Source organism: Cnephaeus nilssonii (assembly GCF_951640355.1).
Source record: "Cnephaeus nilssonii genome assembly, chromosome: 13".
NCBI classification, from domain to species: Eukaryota; Metazoa; Chordata; class Mammalia; order Chiroptera; family Vespertilionidae; genus Cnephaeus; species Cnephaeus nilssonii.
The window spans coordinates 41,861,584-41,884,076 of record NC_137084.1 but is presented as its reverse complement, the minus strand read 5'-3'; the positions used below and the strand labels follow the sequence as shown (position 1 = coordinate 41,884,076).

At 42.2% G+C, this 22,493-nt stretch overlaps 1 protein-coding gene across 4 annotated transcripts in view; it reads left to right on the top strand.

The window, feature by feature from the left end:
• The window catches only part of STIM1 (stromal interaction molecule 1), a 215,092-nt gene that overhangs the window by 164,238 nt on the left and 28,361 nt on the right, over positions 1 to 22,493 (top strand). For all 4 annotated transcript variants that reach the window (XM_079787245.1, XM_079787246.1, XM_079787248.1 and 1 more), the window contains exons 4-5: positions 13,970 to 14,081; positions 18,308 to 18,423. In XM_079787245.1, coding sequence (XP_079643371.1) covers positions 13,970 to 14,081; positions 18,308 to 18,423 — 228 coding nt within the window. The remainder of the gene's footprint in view (positions 1 to 13,969; positions 14,082 to 18,307; positions 18,424 to 22,493) is intronic.

Sequence of the window (22,493 nt, the reverse complement as noted above, 5' to 3'; positions counted from 1 at the left end):
AGAGAGTTAGAAACATCGATGAGAGAGAAACATCGATCAGCTGCCTCCTGCATACTCCCTACTAGGTATGTGCCTGCAACCAAGGTACATGCCCTTGACCAGAATTGAACCTGGGACCCTTGAGTCCGCAGGCCGACCCTCTATCCATTGAGCCAAACCAGTTAGGGCTATCAATTGTTATTTTATGGTTCCTGCTTTTGGTGTCATATATAGGAACATTTTGTCTAACTCAAAGTCACATAAACATTTTCTCTTGTTTCCTTCTAGAAGTTTTGCAATTTTAGGATTTACATTTAGCCTATGATCTGCTTTGTATTAATTTTTGTATATGGTGTTAAGTATGGATCCCAGTCCTTTTTTCTGCTAATGAATGTCCCAATTGTTCTAGAACCATTTGTTGAAAATTCTGTTCTTTCTTTACTCATTACTTTGAACCTTTTGTCAAAAATCAGTTATGTATATGAGTATGAGTTTATTTCTGGACTCTCTTTTCTGATTTACTGATCTGTTTGTCTGTCTGTCTGTCTGTCTGTAAAAACCAATAGCATTTTGCTTACAATAGTCTTACAATAATTCTTTCAGTCAGGTAGTGTTAGCCCTCTAACGTTGTTTTTCTTTTTTAAAGTTGTTTTGGCTGTTTGTCTTTGAATCAGCTTGTTGATTTCTACAAAAAAGCCACCTCGGTTTTTATTGGAATTGTATTCAACCTATAGATCAGTTTGAGAGAACTGATATCTTAACAATATTGAGTTTCCTGACCCATGAACAATATACATCTCTTCATTTATTTAAGAGATATACTTTCTCTCAGTAATATTTTGTAGTTTTTAGTGTATGGGTCTTTCATATATTTTTTCAGATTTATCTCTAACTATTTCATAGGTTTTGATGCTATTATAAGTAGTATTTTCAAAAATTGTGATATACTCACGAGACAGGGTCGACCAGATGGCCGGGCTCGGACTTTGTCTCTGATGGTGGGTCAGAGTGATCGGGTTGACCAGCTGTCGGTGGAGATGAGAGATTGAAGACAAAGGACTGGCGATTGAAAGGGGGATGAGGTGGGGAGGGCGGGAGGCGAGTCTAGGGGCAGGGGCGGGGCCAAAGAGCAAATAAATGTTGACAGAATATATATTAAAAAAAAAATTGTGGTACAGCCAAAACCGGTTTGGCTCAGTGGATAGAGCGTCGGCCTGCGGACTGAAAGGTCCCGGGTTCGATTCCGGTCAAGGGCATGTACCTTGGTTGTGGGCACATCCCAGTAGGGAGTGTGCAGGAGGCAGCTGATCGATGTTTCTGACTCTCTATCCCTCTCCTTTCCTCTCTGTAAAAAATCAATAAAATATATTTAAAAAAAAATTGTGGTACAATCTGCATAAGATAAAATTTACCATGTAAATGGTATTTTTTAAATTGATTTCAGAGAGAGGAAGGGAGTGGGAAAGAGAGATAGAAACATTAATGATGAGAGAGAATCATCAATCAGCTGCCTTCTGCACACCAACTACTGGGGACCAAGCATGTGGCCCAGGCATGTGCCCTGATTGGGAATCAAACCGTAATCTCCTGGTTAATGGGTCAATGCTCAATCACTGAGCTACACCAGCCAAGCATAGTCTACTTTTAAAACATATTATTATATCTTGTCTCATAGTATAAGAACTTTACAAAAGTGTATTTCCATTTCTTCCCTCTGAAGTCGTTTGTATGACTTGCCTCATTTGTTTACCGGCTCTCAAAGATTACTGTCCATTGTAGGCTGATCTCCAGTGTCTTGAAAACCATTGTTTTATATGTTTTGTCATTTTTTTTATAGTTTCAGGGGGGGGGGGGGATGGTAAATTCCATTCTTGTTACTTCATCTTATCCTGAAGCAGAAGTCTTAGCTTAATCATCTTTTGCTTGGATGCTTTCATACTATTCTTCTTGGCCTAGTCTAGCTCTATTGCAATCTATTCTATAACTGGTTCCAGAGACATCTTTCTATAATAAATACCTGACTAGGTCTCTGCTTATATTTTTCAGAGGCTTACCATTTTCTTTTTCTTTTTATTTTTTTTTTCTTTCTTTTTTTTTTTTTCTTTTTCTTTTTAAATAATGAAACAAACATGCTAGGATACCAAATTTCTGGGTGGGAGAAATATTCTTAAATGGAACCTGCACAAATAAAGATATTGCTAAAGATGTTACAAGTAAATTCCAGTATAATCACAATATAGTAATTATATGTTATTTTGAGAAGATAAATATTGGCTTTCCTATTGTTCAGGTAACACTTGAGTTTGTGTAGAACTTATAGTAAAGCTTAGATCACAATTGCTGTCTCATTTAGGATTCAACAAAATAAGCTACTGCAAGCTCAGTAGTTGTTGATAAAAGAAATTATTACAGAAAATGACATTGCTTTTTTTTTTTTTTTTCATGTTTATCCCTGAGATGTCAGAGCATTGAAATTAAATGTCTATTTGTAATCTCAAAATAAATTAACCTCAGTTGGGTAAAAAAAGAAAAAAATCAATATGTGCATATAAATAAAAGTCTGGTGATCTTCTTTTATAACTTAAAAGTTCCCTTATGTCATCCTGATACACCAAGGTTGCGGGTTTGATCCCTGGTCAAAGCATACAGGAATCAACCAGTGAATGAATAAATAAGTGTAACATCAAATAGATGTTTTTCTCTCTCCCCGCCCTCCCCCACTTTCTCTCTAAAAAACAAAATATTTCTTTATATTGTGATATTGTGGTTCTCCATATTGGCCCCCAAAATTTCTGTTTCTCTCCCATGATTTGTGCAAACATGCTTGCATGAAAAAACAATTAACTGAATACCTTATATATACTAGGCATTGTGCTAGATTAGTTTAGCCTAAGAGACCCATGCTTATTTCTGTGACTCACTTTTTTTTGTTTGTTTGTTTTGTTAATCCTCATCTGAGGATATTTTTTTCCCATTGATTTTTAGAGAGAATGCAAGGGAGGAGGAGAGACAGAGACAGAGAGAGACACATTGATTGGTTGCCTCCTGTATTTGCCCTGACCAGGCCTGGGGAATTGAGTCTGCAACTGAGGTATGTGCCCTTGACTGGAATTGAACCCACAACCCTTCAGTCAGAGGGCCGACGCTCCAACCACTGAGCCAAACTGCCCAGGGTTCACTTACTTTCTTATTTTCTATTACTCTATCACATCTCTTTCTCTGTAGCTGCACTGATTTATCAGCAGTTACTACAACATGTCATTTTCTTTCATTCCTTGATGCTTATGTATATATTGTTCCCCCTGCCCTTCCTCCTTTGTTGATCTGGTTAAATACTACTTGACAATTAAGACTCAACTTAAATATCCCCTTCTTTAGGAAATCTTCCCTGGAAACCACAGTCTAGGTTAGGTGCTGCCTTCTGTGCTCCGATAGCCTCTTACTCTTACCTCATTGCAGCACTAACACATTAATTACAATGATCTGTTCCCCTGCCTGTTTTCCCACCACACTGCTTGAGAGCATCACCTTATATGATTCTACTAGAGGTGGTGTACGAAATTTGTGCACTTGGGGGGGGGGAGTCCCTCAGCCTAGCCTGCGCCCTCTCACAGTCCGGGACCCCTCGCTCCTTACCACCCGCCTGCAACTGCTCCTTACCACTCGGCTCACTGTTGCTTAGTGCTGCTGCTGTGCTCACCAGCCGTGAGCCCGGCTTCTGGCTGAGCGGTGCTCCTGCATTGAGCATCTGCCCACTGGTGGTCAGTGCACATCATAGCAACCGGTCATTCTGGTTATTCCGCCGTAATGGTCGCTTAGGCTTTTATTATATAGATACCCCAACACTTAGCACAGGGCCTAGTCCAGAGTAGGGATGTGGAAGACAAAAGTTTGTCCTTGGCTCTACCATTGTGTGACCTTAGACAAATTGTTTGGCTTATTCAATTCCAAAGCCTAGATTCTCTTACTACTCTGTAGCCATGTAGACCTGGTTTTTGCAAGGTAGCCTAGTGGGCCCATCACATGAGACCTAGGTCCAAGGGCCAGATTCTTTTTGCAATGATGATTCAGGGCTTGATATTGACATCATATTAGAAAATGAAGATCTCTGCCTCACTCTAAGTGCAGATGATAAGCTGCTAGTAAGAGCCAGGAGACAAACCATTTGGAGAGACAAACCAAAGGTTTAGGTCACAAACTATCTTTAGGGAAGGCCATTTTGGTAAGATTCTGAAGGTGTCTTGGAATGCTATATATCCAGAGTAGCCAGGTAAAAAGCTAGGTTTTAGATGGCTTTTTGACTCACTATGGTTGTTAGTCATTCACTCCTTTCTACCACATCACCCCATATATCCTTCTGACCTAGCACCTATCATACTGTATTATACTCATTTATTTTCCTATATGTCTCCTTCTTTAGAAGAGAGCCCTTTATAATGGAGATCACGCAGATTGATTTCTGTATCAAGTAATTCACCCAATACCTACTAGAATAGAAGCCAATGAAAGCTTGGTAAATGAATGAATAAATAAATGGTGAAAATAATAGTAGTTAATATTTATTTAGCTTTTATGTATGCTAGGAGCTTCCCATATCTTCACTATACTCTTATGATGTGAGAACTCTGATTCTCACCATTTTATAGGTGACAAAAAAAAAAAAAAAGGCACCGAAAGGTTAAGTAACTTGCTCATGGCTTTTCATCTAGTAAGTGGCAGATAACAAATTCAAACCAAGGCACCTGATTCCAAAGCCCACATTATTATTATTATTATTATTATTATTATTATTATTAATCCTTACCTGAGGATGCATTTTTATTGATGAAAGAGAGAGAGAGAGAGAGAGAGAGAGAGAGAGAGAGAGAGAGAAACATTGATTGGATGTGGAAACACATCCTGACCAGGGAGCTAACCCGCAACCTAGGTATGTGTCCTGACCAGGAATCGAACTAGCAACCTTTTGGTGTATAGAGAGATGCTCCAACTAACTGAGCCACCTGGCCAGGGTCCAAAGCCCACATTCTTAATCACTGTGTTGTATGTGACTAACTGACCAAAAGGCTGACTGAGTGACCAACTAACAGCTGTATGAAGGAGAGGCAAAGTAAACACTGGCAATCTTCCTGTCAGACATAGCTCTTTTTGGCTTTGAAACCATAAAAGTAAGTAAGGGCTTCATCTGGAGGCACCAGTGGTCCATTAGGCAAAAGAGATACTGATTCAAGAGCCCGTTTCTTATTCCTTATTCTTTCTCTGGCAAGATAAGGGATTGGCCAAGGCAAGGATCTGTCCTGGCATATTCCTGGAAGTATGGATATAGCTCAAGTGCTAGGGAGTAATAGTTACTGCTCCATCTGCTTGGAATGCCCTTCCTCCAAGTATTCACATGGCTCATAGCTTTATTTAATTTTCTGCCCAAATGTTACCTCATCAGAAAGGGCTTTCCTGATTAGAACTGATGTAGCATTGCTCTTAATCCTTTCTTTTATCCTGCTGTATTTTTCTTCACTGTTATCACTGTCCAACATTTATTTGTTTATAAATGTTTAGCTTGTCTCTCTCCACCAGAATATAAGTACCAGGAATCTGTGACTTTGTTTTGCATACTGTTATATTCCTAGCTCTTAGAGCAGTGCCTGGCAAGTAGTAGTAGGTGCTCAATCTATGTCTTCCCCCCATGTATAAATGATGTTGGAGTTTGATACCACCAGCTTTCAAGGACTTTCATCATTTGGAATACCACTCTCTTGTTCCTGTATATAACCCTTGTACTCCAGATAAACTCTGTGTTCTCTGAGCAGACCCCACACTTTATAATTCTGTGTCTTAGCTTGTGTTTCTTTTCTCTGATGGGCCTACATTTCTGTCCACCCAGATTCTGACCAGCCCTCAACATCTGTCTCTTTTTGAATGAATATAAATATGAAGAAATAATTACTACTGAATTTATATTAAATCCTAGGCATTTTCAGACATATGAGTTCATTTATTTCAACAACTCTGGGAGATAGGTATTGTTAGATAGTAAGCTTCCTGGGGGTAGGGATCTCTGTTCCCAGTGTCTGGCACAAAGTAGTACAAAATAAATGTTTTGAATGACTGTATGAATATTTTATAAAAGGGGAATTGAGACTGGTTAAGTGATTTATCCCAGCTAGTCCATGGCACATAGGATAGAAATCAGGGTCTTGTGGTTTAAAGTCTAGTACTTGTTCTAATATATTCTACAATAACAAGCAGTGTTCTAAAATGCCCAGAGATTTGTCATTCCTGAATAACATTTTTTTTGTGGTTATCTAAGAATAAAACAGAAGGTTTTACTCATTTAATATAAACATCTTTCTCAAATGGAAAAGGCCCTTTCCTATCTATGCAACACAGGATGGAGGCCAGGCTATATCTTTACTATTTGAGAAGCTAACTAAAAATCAATTATTGGGGTTCCCTACTGGTATATGATAAATGCCTTTCCCCCCTATTTACTTTCATAAGAAATCTGTCGGGAAGAGTGTTGCTGTTAGTGAGAAAATATAATGTAAATACTGATGGGATGTATAACAAGTGATCTAGGATCCACAAGTAGCCCTTGTTTGCTCATTCATTCATTTATATATATCCTTTTGTCCATTCAGCAAACTCTACAGAGTACTTAGAATTAGGTAGTCTTGTGTCAGATACTGGAAAATACATAAATGGAAAAGACATGTTCCCTACCAAATTGCTTATAGTATAATGGAGAAGAGAGATATGACTAAATAACCATATAATATACATGAAAGAAAAGAACTATATATAAATAAAATGCTAAGTAAGCAGAGAAGGGAGAGCTAGTAGTTATTTTTCAGGTTTTATAATGGGCAGGGCGGGGGGAGGGGTTTGAAATGGGCTCCAAAGAGTTTCATTAAGTGAAGATGTAGAGCTGGGTTTTTAAGGATTAGTTGGTGCTTAGGAGGCCAAGAGGAGAGAAAAGAGCTTTTCTGGAAATAACAAAGACCTAGAAGTCTGAGAGCAATGTTCAAGGATGAATAAATAAATAATACAAGATACTGATTCTAGATGAGGACTCCAAAGTTAAGAGCTACAGCAGAGGCAGCCTCTGGGACAAGACTGTGAAGTGCAGGTCATCTGTGTTGGGATCAGTTAGATTGCTAGTCCTGTAGTTTCCAATGGCAGTATGCGCATTTTAGCAGGGCCTACACAAGACAGTCAGTTGGGGTGCCATAAGAAAATACTAGAGCTTGTATTTATAGTGCAGTTATTTTTATCTCACACTTTAATTTTTATGTCTGTTTTAAACTATACCTAATGTCAGTACATGAATCTGATTCATAAAAAGATATTCATATATTGACAGTGTGTGCAGGTAGATTTTGTCATTAAATCTAGGGGTTAGCCTTCTCTGATTCTGTGTGATTCTGTGTAATGTTGCTGTTTTTCCTAGAGATTTAGTCTTTGATCTCTCTAGGGGCCACATGGACAGGTTCAGGGGGATGAGAGACTGATCATAGACTACCTCTGGTTTGGATGTCCTACTAGGATTTGGACATGTGATTCCTTTGGAGCCTGTATCTGTACTAAGTTCTCCTTGCCTTTCACTGACAGCCATAGCCTCTCTGTGCCTGCTGTTGCCTTCTTCCTCACTTTGGCCCAGAGAAACTTCTCATTTTCTCTTCTGGAATGAGAAAGCATTTTAATTTTTAGGTACTTGAACCATAGGGACAAAGGACTCTGATGATATCTCAACTTGACTGCTCAGTGAGCTCTTCATGCTGGGACATGGGGTTGCTATCTGACAAGAATGCAGCCCATCCTGGCTTATTTTATTCAGACTGCAGTGACTCTGGTTGGACAACACCATGCTGCCACGCCCTACCTAGGTAGGGCATCTGCCTAGGTAACAGAATGATATGTTGAACACAGAAAACAAAAACTAAAACCAACTGCCTTGAGGTTTGGCCTGGCATGTTGAACCATTATCCTTTTCCCTATAGTTTAGCTCTATAGCGCTGAGTATGTTCAGAGTTGTTCCTCATTGGATTGCAGCGACCCCCTTATAAACCTTCTGCCTCACCTAATATAGTGTTTACAACAGTGGTTTTCAGTTGGGGGCAATTTTGTGCCCTAGGGAACATTTGGCAGTATATGGAGACATTTTTGAGAGCTTGTTTGGAGGTTCTAGCAGGGGAGCGCAGCTACTCGTATACCCTTGATAGAAGACCGGACCTCTCCTTGGTCGTCTTCTTCGACCGAACGCGCAACTTCGGGATGGATGCACATGGATCGGTGAGGGAGGAGGGGGACACCCGCCTAGCCAGCCAGATCAGCCGAATCAACCCTGGCGATCAATTGGGTGACAGATGTCATGGCCAGATCGTCCTCACATCCAAGGAGACATTTTTTATGATCATGACTGGCAGCATGTCATTGGCATCTAGTGAGTAGATGCCAGGGGTGTTGATAAACATCTTACAATGCACAGGCTAGCCCCCCACAATAAACAAGTATCCTGTCCAAAATGTCAGTGGTGCAAAGACTTGAGAAACCCTGGTCTGGAGTGACTCCTGCCTGTCTCCACTGCAGGGTAGGGTACAGATAGAGGAGTTCCTGCATGCCAAAGGTCTGTGCTCAGGCTTGTATCAAGGCGTCCTCCCAGTAGACAAAAGGCCTTTGTAGCACCACTGGCCTCAGGCCTTTCTAGCAATTAAAAAGTGGACTTCTTTCCACTCCATATGCCCAGCAAAAAGGCCCCTTTGTCCTGGATGGGGCTGAGCTTTATTGGCAGCAGTGGCAGGAGTGTGTTGTTCTCTGTACTTTACAGGCTAGCACTTGTCTGCCTGCCTCATGTCTGTGTGTCACTCTACTACGCCTTTATTATCTGATACTCCAAACCATAGTAAATGATCATATTTGTAATGTGTGTGGCTATATATTCATTTTCAGGAATAATGGCTAGTACACTCTACTTTCTGTAATGCTTTAATCCCAGCTCTGTCATCCCTCCTTTTCCAAGCCCTAGGATTTGAACATATCTCTTGGAAATTAATTACTCTCTTCTCTACACAGTCTGGGAATTAGAAATTTGACCAAGCAGTGACTAGGCACTCTTCACTTAAACCTCTAGCATCTTGTCTTCTAGGATGTAGCCTCAGGGCACTATACCTGCTTCATTTTGTCCCATGGCACCTTTCCCTTCTCACCTCCAGTGTCTCTGCAAATAGTCTAATCTATCTCCAAAGTCTATTGGCTTCAGAACTTTCCTCTTGAGCTCCAGTAGCTTCTTGAGAACATCAAGAGATTGGAGCATTTATGCCTTCAAATTTATTTCATTCAGGATATCTTTCTGAGGGTCTACTTTGGACCAGTGCTGGGTTCCACTGTAGAGGAAGTAGGAGAATGAAGGGACAGGGCCCAACCATCTAACTTTTCTATCTTATGTGAGAGTGACAGAAACAACCTAAGATCTCAGGTGTGCCTACCAGAGGAATGCCCCCCTTTTTTTCCCCCAAGCGTTTCAGAAGTTAACCACCTACATGAGTGGTATATTAGTCTAAGGAGACTGCTGTTTAGCCCATAGTCAGAACATTTCTGGAAGTTCTCACTTAAGGTAGTTATTCTTTGAGTAAATTCTTATTAATGCCCCTGTATATGAAGCTCCATTTTAGAGACGATGGGGGAAACAAAAATGAATGGGACTAATTATTAAAGGGAAATTAGACAGCATTCTAATGAAAGACAGTTTTTTATAATGATAGGAATCTTGGGGGAGAAACCAAGATGGCAGCATAGGTAAACACCTAAACTGCTGCCTCACACAACAATTTCAAAACTACAACTAAAAGACAAAACGGACATCATCCAGAACCATAGGAAGGCTGGATGAGTGGAAATTCTACAACTAGAAGGAAAGAGAAAAGCACACTGAGACTCAGAGGAACTGTAGGAGGCAGAGGTACTGAGGTGCGCGTGTGCATGTGCGTGCGTGCGCGCGGGTAGGACTGGCAACTGAGTGCGCAACTGGCTTTCTCAAGCAGGAGGGAGACAAAAGCTCCCGACTGCGCTGAACTCCAGTTCTGGGTGAGACTCTGGGGACCCAGACTCATACGGGGTGAAACTGGACTGTCAGGAAAGAGAAAAGCACACTGAGACTCAGAGGAACTGTGGAAGGCAGAGATACCGAGTCGCGCGCATGGAGAGGGTGGGCAATGAAGTACGCGGCTGGCTTTCTCAAGCAGGAGGGAGACAAAAGCTCCCAACTGCACTGAACTCCAGTTCCGGGGACCCAGACTCATTCGGGGAGAAACTGGACTGTCTGGCAGCGGGCGGAACTCGAGGGCGACTTTCTCTCAGAGGTGCTTGCAGTGATTACCACGGGACACTGAGTCACAGGGGCCTGTTAGGGCAGGGCTGACGGGAAACCAAGGCTGTCTGCTCCGCCCTGAGACTCCGCCCCATCCAAGCTGAGCACAGAGGCTTTTGCAAGTCTTGTCTCATAAGGGTGTCTTCAGCATAGAAGTTCTCCCAGCGTAGACACAGCTGACCCTCACAGCCAATTGGCCTGGAGGTCAATTCCTTCCAGTGATACCAACAACAATCAAGGCTTACCTACAACAAGACTGTGCACACAGCCCACAAAGGGGTGCACCAAGAGTGTCCACCTCAGGTAACTGGGGAGGCTGAGCCACTGGGCCCTATAGGACACCTAGCACACAAAGCCACTCTATCGACTCAGGGAAGCAGCCAAAATGCAGAGACAAAGAAACAGGTCACAAATGAAAGAAATGAAGGAAAGCAAACGACTGGATATAGAGTTCAAAACCATGGTTATAAGGTTTTTCAAGAATTTTCTAGAAAAGGCCGATAAATTTAGTGAAACCCTCGAGGATATGAAAAAGGACCAACTAGAAATTAAGCATACACTGAGTGAAATAAAAAAATATTATACAGAGATCTAACAGCAGACTAGAGGATTACAAGAATCAAGTCAAAGATTTGAAATACAAAGAAGCAAAAAACACTCAACCGGAAAAGCAAAAAGAAAAAGAATCCAAAAATATGAAGATAGTGTAAGGAGCCTCTGGGACAACTTCAAGCGTACCAACATCAGAATTATGGGGGTGCCAGAAGAAGAGAGAGAGCAGGATACTGAAAACCTATTTGAAGAAATAATGACCGAAAACTTCCCCCACCTGGTGAAAGAAATAGACTTACAAGTCCAGGAAGTGCAGAGAACCCCAAACAAAAAGAATCCAAAGAGGACCACACCAAGACACATAATTAAAATGCCAAGATCAAAAGACAAAGAGAAAAATATTAAAAGCAGCAAGAGAAAAACAGTTACCTACAAGGGAGCACCCATACAACTGTCAGCTGATTTTTCAACAGAAACTATGCAGGCTAGGCAGGAGTGGCAAGAAATATTCAAAGTGATGAACAGCAAGAACCTACAACCGCCCTGACCGGTTTGGCTCAGTGGATAGAGCATCGGCCTGCGGACTGAAAGGTCCCAGGTTTGATTCCAGTCAAGGGCATGTACCTTGGTTGCGGGCACATCCCCAGTAAGGGGTGTGCAGGAGGCAGCTGATTGATGTTTCTAACTCTCTATCCTTCTCCCTTCATCTCTGTAAAAAATCAATAAAATATATATTTTTTTAAAAAAGAACCTACACCAATATTACTCTACCCAGCAAAGCTACCATTCAGAATTGAAGGGCAGATAAAGAGCTTCACAGGTAAGAAAAAGCTAAAGGAGTTCATCACCACCAAACCAGTATTATATGAAATGCTAAAAGGTATTCTTTAAGAAGAGGAAGAAGAAGAAAAAGGTAAAGATAAAAATTATGAACAAAAAATACATATCTATCAACAAGTGAATCTAAAAATCAAGTGAATAAAAAAATCTGATGAACAGAATAAACTGGTGAATATAATAGAATCAGGAGCATAGAAAGGGAGTGGACTGACAATTCTTGGGGGGAAAGGAGTGTGGGGGCGCGGGAAGAGATTGGACAAAAATCATACACCTATGGATGAGGACAGTGGGGGGCGGGTAAGGGCAGAGGTGGGGTGGGAACCGGGTGGAGGGGAGCTACGGGGGGGAAAAAGAAGAACAATTGTAATAATCTGAACAATAAAGATTTATTAAATTTTTAAAAATGATAGGAATCTTAAGCAAGGAGGATGATAAAGCTCACCATCTCATTCTGCTTCAAAACTTTTTAGGCTTCTTGCTGCTCCAGTAGTTTTCAGAATTTGTACATTGAAGAATGTACAAATTCCTTTTAAGGGAAATAATTTATCTCAGACCTAAAATGCTAGCTTAGATTATTTTTACTGTAATGTTACTTAAATGTGTACAAACATAAAATGAGGTTTAAGTTGGTATATAAAATTTGTATGCAAATATAAACAAAATGGATTTATATATTAAATAAAAATGAACTTCAAATCCAATAAAATGATACCGTTTACTGAAACTCAGTTTGCTCCCCAGCTCTTTAAGTTCAGCATGCCTTTATTATTGGGTGCCATCTGATGACTCAGTCCTCCCATCATCTTTCTCTATTCACACTACTATGAAACTTTGATTTATATTATACATCATGATGTCATTTGACCTTCATTTGGTTCAAACTTATTCCTTGTGTATTAAGTCCACTTCTATTCATTTCTTTGAAGTTTGCTATCTATGTGTCTAAATAGCACACACATATTACAATTATTTTAAAAGGATTGTTTTTAAAATCACAACATTATACCCTGGCCAGGTGGCTCAGTTGGTTGAAGTATTGTCCCATACACCAAAAAGGTTGTGGTTCGATTCCCAGTTGATGTTTCTCTCTCACATTAATGTTTCTCTCTCTTTCTCTCCCTTCCTCTTTCTAAAAATCAATAAAAAATACACCATATGCCCTAGCCGGTTTGGCTTAGTGGATAGAGCGCTGGCCTGCAAACTGAAGGGTCCTGGATTCGATTCTGGTCAAAGGCACATGCCTGGGTTGTGAGCTTGATCCCCAGTAGGGGGCGTGCAGGAGGCAGCCGATCAATGATTCTTTCTCATCATTGATGTTTCTCTCTCTCTTCCTCTCCCTTCCTCTCTGAAAGCAATAAAAAATATATTAAAAAAACACACAAAACAAAACAAAAAACCACACACCATTTCCTTGGGTAAGGATTTTTAAAATATCACATTATAATATTGAGGAATGACTAGCTAGCGTGGCCATGTAGGATGATGATGTGATTTACCATGTTGTTAGTGATCACTCAGTAATGATGTCATTTAGAATTGGCTCATGTTATGACAGAAAATTTTTTCAATCTGATATAAACAAAAGGGGAAATTTACTTGTTACACAAAATTTAGCCGAAACCGGTTTGGCTCAGTGGATAGAGCGTCGGCTTGCGGACAGGTCCCAGGTTCGATTCCGGTCGTCAAGGGCATGTACCTTGGTTGCGGGCACATCCCCAGTGGGGGTTGTGCAAGAGGCAACTGATCGATGTTTCTCTATCACCGATGTTTCTAACTCTCTATCCCTCTCTCTTCCTCCCTGTAAAAAATCAATAAAATATATATTTTTAAAAATTTAAAAATCTGTGAATAGGGCTAACAACTTATGAACTGACTCAGGGCTTACGTGACATCATTTGGATCCATCTCTCTTTCTCTATAATATCATATAGTATATGTAATTACAGGGGTGGGAAACAGTTGCAAATATACAAAACAGAATTTATTCTTGTATTGCTATTATCTATTTATTAATGTCTTTCTGCATACGAACAACTGTAAACCTACTTTTGCCCACCCCTGTGTATATACATAAATAAAAAGTAGAGTGTGTATTCCTTTTGTATGTAGGATTTTATGGGAGAATGAGATGTTAAACACATAAACATGTGTAAATGTTAAGGTCAGTGTTACTGTGACAGCAAATGCGAGCAGTGCTTGGCATGCTGGAGTCATGGCTTTGCTGCTCTCTTCCCACAGTGTACAACTGGACCGTGGACGAGGTGGTGCAGTGGCTGATCACATATGTGGAGCTGCCTCAGTATGAGGAGACCTTCCGGAAGCTGCAGCTCAGTGGCCATGCCATGCCAAGGTCAGGAGGCAACTGGGTTCTCTCACTTGTAGTGCAGGAAATGGGCTGGGGTTGGCTTGCCTTTCAGTTACTGTGGCCAGTTAAATGAGGTTACATCCTTTTTAGGATAGAATCTATAGACATCTCTTCTCACATCTACTGTGCACTTGCCATAAAACAGATCGCTACTTAGAATCCATTCTCTTATTTAATATTTCTACCAATACTGGGAATAGTACTAATAGCTGCCATTTATTGAGTGCTTAGTACATGTTAGACACTCTACTTCAGCACTTTTTATACAGTATTTCATTTAATTTTACATCAAAGCCTGTGGTGTTTCTCTTTGTTCCTTCACACTCCCTCCCCTTCACCCAGCTATCTCTTTTGTTGCCCAGGAGTCTCTGGGGCTCTTTTAGCCTCCCCAGAATTATGCATATCAGTTAATCTATTCTAAAGAAATTGTACAGAGGTGGGGGCTGACTGCCATTGGACCCAGCCTCCTCTCTGGAATGACTCCTCCAATAGCTATTGTGCCCTAACTTTGCCTCCTTTACAAACATAATATGCTAGGGCTTGGGGTGGGAGTGGAGAGGAGATGGAGTACTGCTTGGACTTCTTGTTATATCAAACTAGTGCCATATATCATTCAGTCATTAATCCATTTACTTATTCATTCAACGAATATTTACTGGGTACCTTCTCTGTGCCAAGCACTTGTGCTGGGTGCTGGGGATAAAGGTGACAACAACCTGTTCTTGTCCTCTAAGGGCTTACTGTCTGGTAAGTGCTGATTGTGTATATGTATATTCTGTCATCTTATTATGTAGGTGCATCTGGTTATGAGCTTCAGCAAAGGGGTCGGGAGGGGAAAGCTATTGGAATGCCTACACCTTGCAGTCTCCAGCCACAGAACTACCAGACACTGCTGTCCAGGCCCAGCTGAGCTGGCTGTTCCCTCTTCTGCTGCCTGTAACCTTCTCTTCATAGCTTCTCTCTGCCCTGGAGAGAATAATAATCTTAATGTTTGTGCATCCCTTTATAGAGTATTTTCTTACCATTATTTCAATTGATTCGCACAATTCTGGGAGGAAAGAATTACTGTCCCAACTTTTAGCTGCACAAACTAAATTTCAAATATTTTATGATTTATCCAATCTGGTAAGTGGCAGAGCTGGGATTTGAACCTAGGTCTGCCTGGTTCTAAGTGCCCTGCTTTTTTCACTGCTTCTCCCTCTTGCCCCATGCAGTTGAAGATGGATTTCCTGGAAGTATTCAGTTCAGTTCTATTTGACACACTTTACCAAGCACCTACCATATGTCATGGTCCCTGAAGACAAAGACAAGCATTAGACCTCATATCTGCTTTTAGGAACTCCAGGTTTGATGGACGAAACAAGCAATTGAATAGATGATTGATCATGAAGCACCAGGATTTAGGTTTCTTTCTCATTACCCATGGAAATAGTGGCAGTGCCTTGTGGATCACTTGACCGTTTCATCTTGAGGAATGACTATGCTTGGATTAAAACTAAAGCCTAGGATAAGAGAGTTCCCTGGTCATGGTCTTACTTAGCCCTCCTGTGGCTAGGATTAGATCTAAGACCAGATCCAGGTAGGCTGGGCTCAGGAATAGAGGAAGCCAAGCTGTGGTACTCTAGTAACATCGGGAAGCATGGGGCCTTCAGTGCATGGAGTAGGGATGGTTCTAAGCCCGTCACTAGGCAGCATGATACAATGGAAAGAATCCAACAGATTTGAGTTTGTATCTTGGCTTTGCTGCTTACTCGCTATGTGACTAGGCAAGTTACTCAACTCTAAGTGTCAGTTTTCACATCTGTCCAGTGGAGCTAATAATAGAACTGAGTTCTTAAAATCATGAGAAGTAAATTAGGTATTGAATGTAGTGTCAGAACAGTACAAGATACACATTAGTTCCTTACTAAATATTAGCCGTATATGGTGTTTGTTTCATAGCTTAGAAGTAGATAGCAGTCAAATTCATAGGTTTCTTTGACAAATAGACTGTACAAAAGATGACACTTGTTTTGTTCAGTCAGATGAAGTTCAGTACACCTGGTAGAAGTGCTCTAAAGAGGGTCTCCAAGAATTCTCAGGCTTATAGGAAGCATCTGATTTTACATAAATTTATACAGAAGGAAACTGAGGCCTTAGGGGAGGGACTCAGCAGCTTATGATTGGACAATTGAGTCATTCACTGATAGAGCTGACCCCCCTACTTCCCATTAGTGTCTCCTTGCCTCTCTTGTAGGTGGGCTTGATTGCTTCCCAGACTACAGAAGGAAGTAGGTGCTCCTGCATGCCCAGGCAGGAGTATAAACACACACTCTGATGTTAGAAGCTTCTTTTCTATCTGGGGAAACAAAGATATGCATTTGAAAAGAGCTCTAGCCCTAGCCATTTGGCTCAGTGGATAGAGCATTGGCCTGTGGACAGAAGGGTCCCAGGTTTGATTCTGGATAAGGGCACGTACCTGGGTTGTCGGCTCGATTCCCAATAGAGGGCGTGCAGGAGGCAGTTGATCAATGATTCTCTCTCATCATTGATGTTTCTATCTTTCTCTCCATCTCCCTTCCTCTCTGAAATATATATATATATAAAAGCATAATATGCAAATCAACCAGACAGCAGACCAACACCAGTCAGCTATGACATGCACTGACCACCAGGGGGCAGACGCTCAACACAGGAGCTGCCCCCAGCCCACAGGCCAACCTCTCAGTCCCTCCCCTGCCCCCAGCCGGCAGGCTCTGATCGCCTGATGGGGAACCGGGAACCAGGGTTGGGTAGCAGTGGATGCGGGTGGTGCCAGGGCCCTGATTGCCCCACACACAGAGGGCGACCAGCAGCGGCGGCGGCATGGGGAGGGGCCGGCTGCTGGCAGCCAGGGAAGATCGGCCCTGATCACAGGCCAGGCCTAGGGACCCTACCTGTGCATGAATTTCATGCACCGGTAGAGTATGGAGAGAGAAAGAGAGAGACAGACAGACAGAGAGAGCACCAGTAGAGTATGGAGAGAGAAAGAGAGAGACAGAGACAGACAGAGACAGAGAAAGAGAGACAGAGACAGACAGAGAGAGATTTCTTAAAAAAAAAAAAGAAAGAAAGAAAATAAGAGAGCTCTGACCTTATTGACTAGAACAGTAGTAAGTGCTCACTTGTGGGATCCAGATTAGAGGCTTTTCAACCTTTCATATCTTAGACTCTCCTCCTATACCCACTGTGTTCTAGCAGAAGAGAAACAAAGTTCAGTTTTTCCAAGGTCATTTTCTTGTTTATAGGCCCTCTCTTATTAGAGTTATTATTAACAATATGATTGAAGGTCATAAAAAATTACAGTATCTGATTGGGAGTAAATTATGGTGACTCAAGTATAAGCTAACATGATATGCAGTATTTGTCATCAGCAGGTTTATATTTTATGACTGTTAAATATATTCATCATTAAATATATTTAACTAGAGGCCCGGTGCACAGATTTGTGCACTTGTGGGGTCCCTTGTCCTGGCCTGCGGGGATCAGGTGAAACCGGTTCTCTGACATCCTGTGAGGGGTCCTGAATTGTGAGAGGGTGGTTCTCAGGTGAACCATCCCAGAATCAGGATCCCTCCTCTCTGGTTCTGGGTGTGTCACCTGAGAACCACAGCTACCAAGTCACCATAGCTCGATGGCTCCTGCGTTGAGCGTCTTCCCCCTGGTGGTCAGTGAGCGTCAAGCTATCGCTCGGACGGTAAAATGGTCAGCCAATCAGCCAGTCACTTAGGCTTTTATATATATAGATTGGGTTAGGATTAGGATGGTTCAGAGGACCCTAGAATCACTGGGTCATGTAGCGTGACATTTTGACAAGGACTGGACAGGAGAATGCATTTATAAATGGTGAGTGTGGAGACAGATATATAATGGATAATCCGTATAAGGGGAAGCACATGGAAAGTTTACACCTGGGTGAGGGAATGGTCACAAATGAATATCCTTAGAGACTAGGATACTCAGGAGAGGTAGACATGTGGAGAAAGGTGAACAAATTCTTGGTAAATGTTATGAGTCTCTGCATACTCACCACTGGATCCATCGGTATAGACTCTGTATTCTAGCATGCAGAAGGGAGCAGTTACCAGGAGCTAGGAGTCATGGAAGTGTTCCTGGAAGAGGTGAGGAGTTTTACCAGGATCCTTCCTAGCTTTGCTGGCAGAGAACTGAATGCCTACTCTTTGCCTCAACAGGCTTGCTGTAACCAACACCACCATGACAGGGACTGTGCTAAAGATGACAGACCGGAGCCATCGGCAGAAGCTGCAGCTGAAGGCCCTGGACACAGTGCTCTTCGGGCCTCCCCTCTGTGAGTCTTGTGGAGAGAAGGGCTGCTGTTGTGCCATGGAACCCAAGGCTGTTGGGGTGGCTGGGCTGAGGTCCTGGGTCTCCTAGGCACACCTGCCTCCACTTTCCCTGCTGCTGTTGAGATATTAAATGGTTTTACATTTTAGTCCAGCCAGTTATCAACATCAATTCATTAAATACATTAATGAAACATCTGTTTTGTGCCAGTGCTGTGCTGGAAACTGTAGGAAGACCTGGATGAATCATATTCTGCCCTAAGGGGATAAAATGAATGTTCTAGAGAGGTACACAGTGCTTCTGAATTCCAGAGAAGGGGTGGAGGAGGCATACTATAAAAGAGGTGGCAGGTGAGCTCTGCCTGTAAGGAGGGGTAGGGCTGTATTCCATTCAGGTGGCCAGAGAGGGCATTCTGGGTGGAGGAAACAACCTGCCAGGAACACAAAGGCTAAAATATGAAAGTTATGCTCAGGGATAAAATTAACCGATAAGGGCTGAATGCTATTTCGCTTTACCCTGCTCTCACTGTTGGTGTGCAGAATGTATGAAGTAATTGTTGAACATCTGTGTCCTTGGACCACCAAAGAGTACTAAGTAGGCTTTCACTGAAGCAATAGAGACACACTCAGGCCTAAGGAAGGGTGTTCGCTTCTGCCAGGAGTTAGTCAAGAGAATTAAGTGGTCCAGCTCCTGAAGATCTGCAAGAGCCTGACATCTTTTTTCTTATTCTAAGTGAAATCAGGGGGAACAAATATTTCTTAGAAAATTAGCCTTGACCAAACAGGCTCTTAGGGTTCACTCCCCGTCCTTTGAGATCTGTTGGCATCAGTTGAGGATGCCAGCAGCAGAATGCTATAGAGCCAAGGACTAGTCCAGAGAAGCAGCTGGCATGTAGGGTGGGAAATGGGAAGTGACTGCTGGTGGGTATGTGATTTCTTTATAGAGTAATGATGATGTTTTAAAGTGAATTGTGCTGATGGTTGTATAACCTTGTAAATATGCTAAAGCCATTGAATTGCACATTTTAAAAGAGTGAATTTTAGGGTGTATGAATTATATCTCAGTCATCATTATTATGTACATCTAGATTTTTTTTTAAAATAATAACCTGAGGGTATTTTTTTCCCATTGATTTTTTTTAGAGGGAGGTAAAGAAACATCCATGTGAGAGAGACACATCGATTGGTTGCCCCCTGCATGTGCCCTGATAGGGGCCAGGGACAAACCTGCAACCTAGGTGCATGCCATTGGCCAGGAATTGGACCCAAGATCCTTCGGTCTATGGGCTGATGCTCTAACCGCTGAGCAAAACCGGCCAGGGCCATCTAGATTTTTTTGTAACTCCTGGCCTTTCATATAGAGAACTTAAGCTTAGGAAAGCACATTGATCTCTTTTCAAAACTGCCACTCACTGTGTGACCTTGTGTAGGTCACTTTTCTCAGGATGTGTTTTCTAATTTGTATCATGAAACAATTGAGCTAATGGATCCTTAAGATTCCAGCTGCTACGTTCTATAATTTTGTGGGAAAACCCTTTGGCTGATAAGGGTCCTGTGTAAAAGACAGGAGGTCTGTTCCTTCCTACTACTATCTATATCCTTTTCCTTTAGGAATTCTATGGCCCTTGCCTTATCAAGTGATCTTCGGCAATTCAGTTCTCCTCTCTACACTTAGAGTTCCTCACCTGTAAAATGGGCTTGGTCAGTAAGGCTGTTACTGGCTCTCTCATTCAAGGACTCAGATAGAGCTGGGTATACTCCTGGGAGCTAAGATTTTGGAATCCAGCAGCTTTCCTGATGGAAAATATTGTTTTTATACTTGCCTACTGATGCTTGTTAAAGAAAATTGCCAGCTGGAATCTGAGGAAAATACTAGGAAGCTCTTTGCCAGGAAACTCTGCAAGGGTGGGGCCCTGCCTGGTGGGGTCCTGCAAAAAATCGCTTGATCTGTGTCACTCTAGGCTTTGTGTTCTCATCTGAACACGGACTGAAACCTCTAGTCCAGTGCTGTTCCCTGTCCAGTGCCCATGCAGGATTTAGAATGAGGGCCTATGCTAGCTCTGACCTGTGTTCTTCACCTGGATGAGTTCTTAGGGTTATGGTTCTCACGCCTCATCATAAGGTATGTAGTAGATAAATACTCCAGAGATCCTGGGCCAGTTACAGCTGCCAGCCATGGCTACCTTAATGAAAAGCCTGCTGTTGGTCTGAGGTGTGAAAAATCTTAAAAGCAGTAGCCAGAAGGGTCTGCTGAGTGAGCAGGACCCATCTATTCACAGCAGCTTCAAAGCTTGGAAAGAGGGAAAAGGGATCATACTGGCTCAGCAGAGGGTCCCCATTTGCTGATAGTAGATGACATCTCAGTCTTCCCCATGTGGCCACAGAGCAGCACATGGCTCTTTACAGACTTTTCCACCCTGCAAAGTTGACTCTAGGCGTGGAGGCCCATGTGTGGCTGCCCTAACTGTGCCAGTAGCCAGGTGTTAGGTATGATCTGAGAAACCAAGGCCCAAGGCAGTGTCCAGTTGGAGGCCTAAGGTGATGTCTCACTCTGGCAGCAGATCATTTGTTGAGGGGGCTTTTTCTCCTCTGCAGATAATTTCTCAGAGAAAATGAAGCTCAGAGAGATGAGGTGAGTTTTTAGAGTTCATTCAGCATTTAAATGGCAGAGCCATGACTCAAACCCCGGTCTTTATATTTCAGTGCTCTTTTCTACTCTGTAATCCTACCCTCTACTTCTGTAGAGGAAACAAATTATTATATAAAGAGTTTCAGCCTTGAAATCAAGTAAACTGGCTCTGTCACTCAGAAGTTTTGTGACCTTGAGTATATTCCCAAGGTTCTATATGCCCCAGTTTCTTCTAAACAAATGGTAGCAACTATTTTCAGTACAGTACAGTATGCCTGCTCTGGTCAGTCCTTGGCTAGGGACTACTGTGCCCTTGGTGCTTCAGCAGGAGTATTGAGAAGAATACAGGGAGAGACCTGCCAAGCAATTGTTGGGGTTGGGGAAACTGTGGAGAGGAAAAGACAACACTATACCTGTCTTCCTCTTTCAGTGACTCAGATAATAGGGAAGAGTCCTTGGTAAGTGGGAGTGGCTGCCTCTCTGGCAAAGCTTGCTCTGGTCTGTCACCTCTATCTTTACCTTCTTTCTCCTTTCTGTTATGTTCCAACTCACCCTTCCAGCCTTCTTCAGAATGCCTTTCCAGCCTCTTCCCAGGTATTTTCAACCCTTCTCTCTTACTCTCCTCTGGGAAGCCATAGCCCGTTGTACCTGCCTCCTTTATAAAATTCTGTTTCCCTGTCTGATACCATTTAAACTGGGAACTCCCCAGGAGTAGAAACAACTTTGTTCATCTTTCATCAGCACTTAGCAAAGGGCCAGGAAAGAGTAGGTGTCAAGTGATGTATGCTAGAAGTTATACAGAAGGAGGCTGGGCCTTACCAGAGCTACAGGACTAAGGGGAGTTGGGAGAAAATCCTTTCCAGCTTGGTTGTGGGGAGAACTGCTACCTATGGAGCATCTTTGGATAAGTGAGGCAATTAGAGCACTATTGGGGCTATAACCAGAAAGGAGGTGGGCCCAGGAATAGCTGTTCCAGATTAAACAGATACTTCAGCACAGAAGGCTATGTAAATGACAAAAGAAATTCTTAGCACATATTTTGGCAGGTAAGAATGAATATCTATAGCTGCTTGGGGCAGGGTATTATGGGCAGTAGATTAGGAGAGGGAATTCCAGAAAGTGATAATGATTAGAGGCTCACTTCTCAGTGCTAACTGGAACCTTGAAAATTTTCACCATTACCCCTGACTCTGTTGACATGTCAGCATCTCATTAGTTTATACTCTCCTATGCTGCCTTAGGCCTGATTGTGTGAACAGTTGACCTCATTTTGCTAAAATCTATTTACAGCACTCAGGCTAGGAATTCTGCCACCCTCTGGGTTCTCAGGTCCCAGCCAGCTTTCCTGGGTTAGCTTTGTTCACTTGGCCAACCACATTTGTTCTCATGAAAACTCCATCGTCTCTCTGCCCAGGTTATGTTCCCTGGGTGCGAGGTGGATGCTGA